The sequence below is a fragment of the Nelumbo lutea genome, chromosome 2 (genome assembly GCF_056320005.1).
Source record: "Nelumbo lutea isolate HS-2025 chromosome 2, American lotus-T2T, whole genome shotgun sequence".
NCBI lineage: Eukaryota > Viridiplantae > Streptophyta > Magnoliopsida > Proteales > Nelumbonaceae > Nelumbo > Nelumbo lutea.
Window position 1 is genome coordinate 45024773 of NC_142685.1, and position 5076 is coordinate 45029848.

Sequence of the window (5076 nt, forward strand, 5' to 3'; positions counted from 1 at the left end):
CGCACACAGGACAATGTTGCGACCTAAAATATTGGGTAAATTACAGACTGGTATCCTGTATTTTAGGGATATTGAAAAAAAAAAAAAATATATATATATATATATATATACACAAAAATATGAAAATGAATAAGATATTAGAACTACATTTTCATAGAAGAAAAACGGCAATATGGTTTTAAAAATAAGAAAATTCAAACTCGATAAAAATCTGAGAAGAAAAATACAAATTTCAAAGTAAACTAGGGTGTCTATTTTTGGAAGCTTAGGGTATTCAATTATTGCATTTTAAAGTTCAAGATACCCATCTGCACTACCCCAAAGTATAGGGTATTTAACCCATTGGTTTATTTTGTTGTCTAAACGACTCGACTAGCACACTTAATTGTGTTCCACTGAGCTCGATCTAGGAGAGACAGATACCCCTTTTCAAGATATGTTGACTTGGGATCAGACCAACCCGGCTGAGGTCGTCAACGTGCATTTCCGCTTTGCTTTTAAACCGTCGAATATTAGCTTGTTGGAAACTTGGAATAGGGTAAACTAAAGTTAGAACCTTTAATTATCTTGGAAACACTTGAAAAAAAATTTAAAAAGTAGAATGTATATAATTTTGTTCAGAATCTTCAGATGACCAAATTTCATACCATTCTTGTAATTTATTATTGTTCACAGTAATAATCACACCTTCAATATTTAATTTCAACCCTGATGAGTGATGAAACGAAACAAGACCTCTAAGCCTGCTGGTACTTGAGAGAATTACATTACATTGAGCATTCGTTATAAAGCTGAATTGCGTTCCTTTTCATGATTCTGCACAGATGGCGTCGGTTCTCTTACGAGAATACTACGTACCCAGAATTAATTGACGAAGCGACAATCCTTTCTGATCTCTCCCTGGTCACCTGAGAGGGGATTGTTTTCAGATAGCAGGAGTAGGGCTCTTGAGAACTGATCATGGAAGTATCCATTGTCGGAAGCCATCTTCTCCACAAAAGGAAGAGTCACGGGATCGGAAACCAGCTGCTGATCGACTAACAGCAGTCCTTTGTGGCTTAACAAGTTTTTGTAATACATGTTATCGAGAATCATGGGCGTTTCACGATCGTTCCTTGCATATATGACTGCCTCTGGATCAGGCTGTGGCGATTGGCACCGACCTTTAAGATACTCGCTGTAGTTGGGATTCAGGGTGGGATCAACGTTTGGGTAGAGTCTGTCGACAAGGTTCACACAGTGAACTCGACCAACTGAGTGAGCTCCTGGAATTAATCAAAATTAAGTGGGTCGAAGTTGATTACTGAATTGGATTAATTTCATTTGAAAACTGTAAAGGATGTACCTAACAAAGCGACAGTTCCTTCAGCATCAATTCCGATGGATTGAAAACGCGAAAGCACCAGCGACATGGAGTCGTTGTGATTGGGAATGAAGTCGTTGATCACTGCAACATGGCTTTCTCTAGCATCCCTTCGTCCCGTTTTCATGGCAATATGCGGTCCCCCTAGCTGTATATATATATATATATAAGTTAGAGAGAGAGAGAGAGAGAGAGAGAGAGAGAGAGAGAGAGAGAGAGATGAAATTAAACATACCATTACAACACCTTCCCTCGCAGAAAGAGCTACAATATCAGCACAAGAAACCGTCATGGGGCATTGGGTTTCCAGGGCTTGTTTAATGGTGTTGACGTACTTGAAGTTTCTCATCCCAAAGCTTCTCTGAGATGTCTTCTCCGATACTATGCCGTTTGCTGTCTCCAACAAGAGCGATGCATCGCACGACTGCATCGTTCAAATTATAAAACACAAAACAATTGATATATTCAGTAACTTAAAAGAGCAGAGCATAAACATGCATGCAGTAATTGAGGTTTTATCTGTAAGATTATGAATTAATACCTCCATGCAATCATGGAAGAGGTTTCTGACCCAAGAAACCGCAGTGTTGCCGTGCTTCTCGTACAGCTTCATCACTTCTTCCTTCACTATCTCTTCGGCTTTAGGGCAGCTCTTCGAGTAATAATTCAGCTGAAGATCGCTACAACCTTTTTAACAACATTTTGTGGACAAATTAGTGGCAACGGATACAAGTTAGTGAAAGCTATGTAGTGTTGATCGTACTTATTAAAGAAGAGGCAAAATAAGGTTAATTACCAGCATGGAAGAGCAAAGCCAACACTGGGAAGAGAAGAATAAACCTTGGGCTTGAACGAGTTTTGACGTCGGCCATCTTTCTCATTACTCTCTCTCTCTCTCTCTCTCTCTCTGAGAAAGTAAAGTGATGGGGAGGATTGGTTCTCACTTGTCTATATATAAGTATATATAAGCAGTAGTGGCCGAAGTGCAAGACAAATTAACGTACTACTGCTGCCCGGAGCCCATCCACTAGCCTCTTTCCTTGACCGGCGCGAGCCCACAATCTGCCCTCGTGTGTGGGTGGGCCGATAGAAAGGTGACTTTCCACCCTTCATTTTATTTTCTTCTTAGGCTGTGTTTGTTTTAGACACAAATATTGCAAATATGTACTCTACATAAATACATTCTCTTCCTCTTCAGTTTATGATGCAAAATATTTTCTTCATGGTTGTAAATCCATTTTGTTCTCTTCTTGTTTGTTTCAAATTGATGTAAAGAGCTGTAAGATGGTCTCTCTCTCTTTCTTTGTCTCGAAGAGTACAAATTCGCAATGGAAAATATCAGAAAAAACATTTTCTTCAGTTTATGATGCAAAATGGTTCATAGTTGTAAATCCATTTTGTTCTCTTCTTGTTTGTTTCAAATTGATGTGAAGAACTGTACGATGGTCTCTCTCTTTCTTTATCTCGAAGACTACAAATTCGTAATGGAAAATATCAGAAAAAACATTTTCTCTCTTTTAATTGTTTCATTTTTGTATGAAAAACAAACGCTCACAAATCCAAACCAATATACATAAATATCAGATTCAATTTTTATATCACAAACAAACACAACCTTAAAAAAAGAAAAAATAAAAGAATGCTGTAGAGGACAAAAACGGTGGAAATGAATGACTCGGGGGCTTGTCAATTTGAGAACATGCATGCACACCTGCTCTCATAGCGAGGGCCATTATGATCAGTATTGACCCAGAGACCATAGTAGAGAGTAGCAGTGTGAATTCGAGAAATCCATAATTTAGAGACATGTACATACAGATTTTGGTTGGACATGAACTCTGCTCTTAAGGAAGGAAGGAAAAAGGTTCAATGTCAAAGTTCTCGGCTGATCTCACCTTTTAGTTTTATATTTGTGCTCTTATTGATTGAATGTTTAAAAAATAGGGAGCAAGAGGATTCCTATACATATCCCAATTAAGCAACGAGTGGAAGATGAAAGGGCCAAGCAATTAGGGTAAGGTTTAGGTGAGTGTGTTCTATCCAATATTTGGCCATACTTAGGGATGGCGGGTCCCATTTAATATGACCACCCACAAATCACAAGCGGCAAGCAACACAAAGTTTTGGATAACAAGCTGGCCAGCGCATAGCTGTCCAAGGCCCCATTATACAGATGAGAGACTATCTGCACTCTAATAATTGATTCTGTGGGTCTCGATAGATGGAAACCTGTTTTCTAGTAATAATAATCCAATAATTAATAAGGTGTCATTTGATAAGTCTTTGTTTATGAAGATAATTCTATAGTTTAAATGGCCAAAATATGTAATGAATTTTTGGGGTTTTGTTTTCAAAAATCTAGATCATTTGATAAATATCTTAGTCTATCATAACTTAAAAAACTGTTAAATGAAAGATTTTAGCTGCATAAAGGCATAGACTTTCAAATCAAGCTTCGTAATTTTTGACTATTATGTTCTTTTATGAGCTTTTTAAGGCCAAATTTTTGGCCTTCCAAACTTTGAGAGGTCCTAAAATACCATATGAAAAACTTTCCAAACACCCCCTAAATTAAGTTGACGTTGTTGATGGATTTATGTGGTTTTGTATTAATATTAGTAGCTACCATAAATCACGAGTCTAAGACTATTTCTGATTTAATTTATAACATGAACTATATATGAAAGTAACATATTTTATTAAGAATTACTATTTAAATTGAATATAATTTGTATCATGTTACTATACTACCCGGTTTTATATTAATAATATTGGTGCATGTTTCTTGGAAGGCAAGCATCCCAATGCTCAATTATTAGAAAATTAATTATGGGTTCTGGTTAGACCTTGTCATGGGCCGGATACCCCAACGGGCTGGATCGGCCCACACCATTATTTTTTGGGTTTGCACAAAATTTCAGGCCCGCAGGTACGGGCTGGGGCTTTAAATGTCAGATCCAATTATTTTTCGAGTTGGGTTCGGGCTTTCCCAAATAAGCCCGACCCAATATTATTATATATAACAAAAAATATACATTAGTTGTATATAGTACATATTTGTTTATTAAGTTATTATCAAATACTAACTTACAATTCAGGAAAAATGCGAATTAGTTTATTAATTTATTAAATTATTATTAAATTAATATAATATTAGTTTATTAAGTTACACAAAAAATAGGACATTTTATGTGTAAATCAGGTTTTGGGCTTTATACAAGGGCCGGGCTTGGCCTTGGACATGAACGTTTTCCGTTGGTAAAGAGGCAAAGCCCTGCTTGAACCTGGCCCGACCTATGAACAAGACTAGTTATGGGATCAAGTTTATATTTGAATTTCCATTGATCAACTGCATATTTCTTCCCTATTTGCTTCTAGGTTGTATCATGTAAGAAATGATTTAAACACCATAATTTGATGATGGATATGCCATTCAACACAAACAGAAAGGCAAAATGTAGTCAATCCCATATTATTGAGACAAGGTTTAGCGACCATTGTTCAGAAAGGCAAAACAATTGGATAAATGCTATTTGTTCAGTTTAAAGGTATTATCATTATTAATTAAAATTTCGTTTTCTTTTGGATTCTAAACCAATTGGACTGGATTTGATCCAATCCGATCCAGTCCAATGTGAGTCCATTATAAATGGACCAGGTCCAATTCAATCCAATGAATGTTTTAGACCAATTTAGACTGGTCTAATTCAATG

At 36.5% G+C, this 5076-nt stretch overlaps 1 protein-coding gene across 1 annotated transcript; it reads right to left on the bottom strand.

Annotated features, from left to right (window-relative positions):
- Positions 1–631: 631 nt before the first annotated feature.
- On the bottom strand, positions 632–2308 carry LOC148870284 (peroxidase 21-like). The gene is made up of 5 exons (XM_088972257.1): positions 2160–2308; positions 1905–2050; positions 1599–1787; positions 1346–1511; positions 632–1265 (listed from the first exon to the last, which is right to left on the bottom strand). Exons 1-5 carry the CDS (start codon positions 2242–2244, stop codon positions 865–867), a joined length of 987 nt encoding a protein of 328 aa, XP_088828383.1. The 5' UTR covers positions 2245–2308; the 3' UTR covers positions 632–864.
- Positions 2309–5076: the final 2768 nt, after the last annotated feature.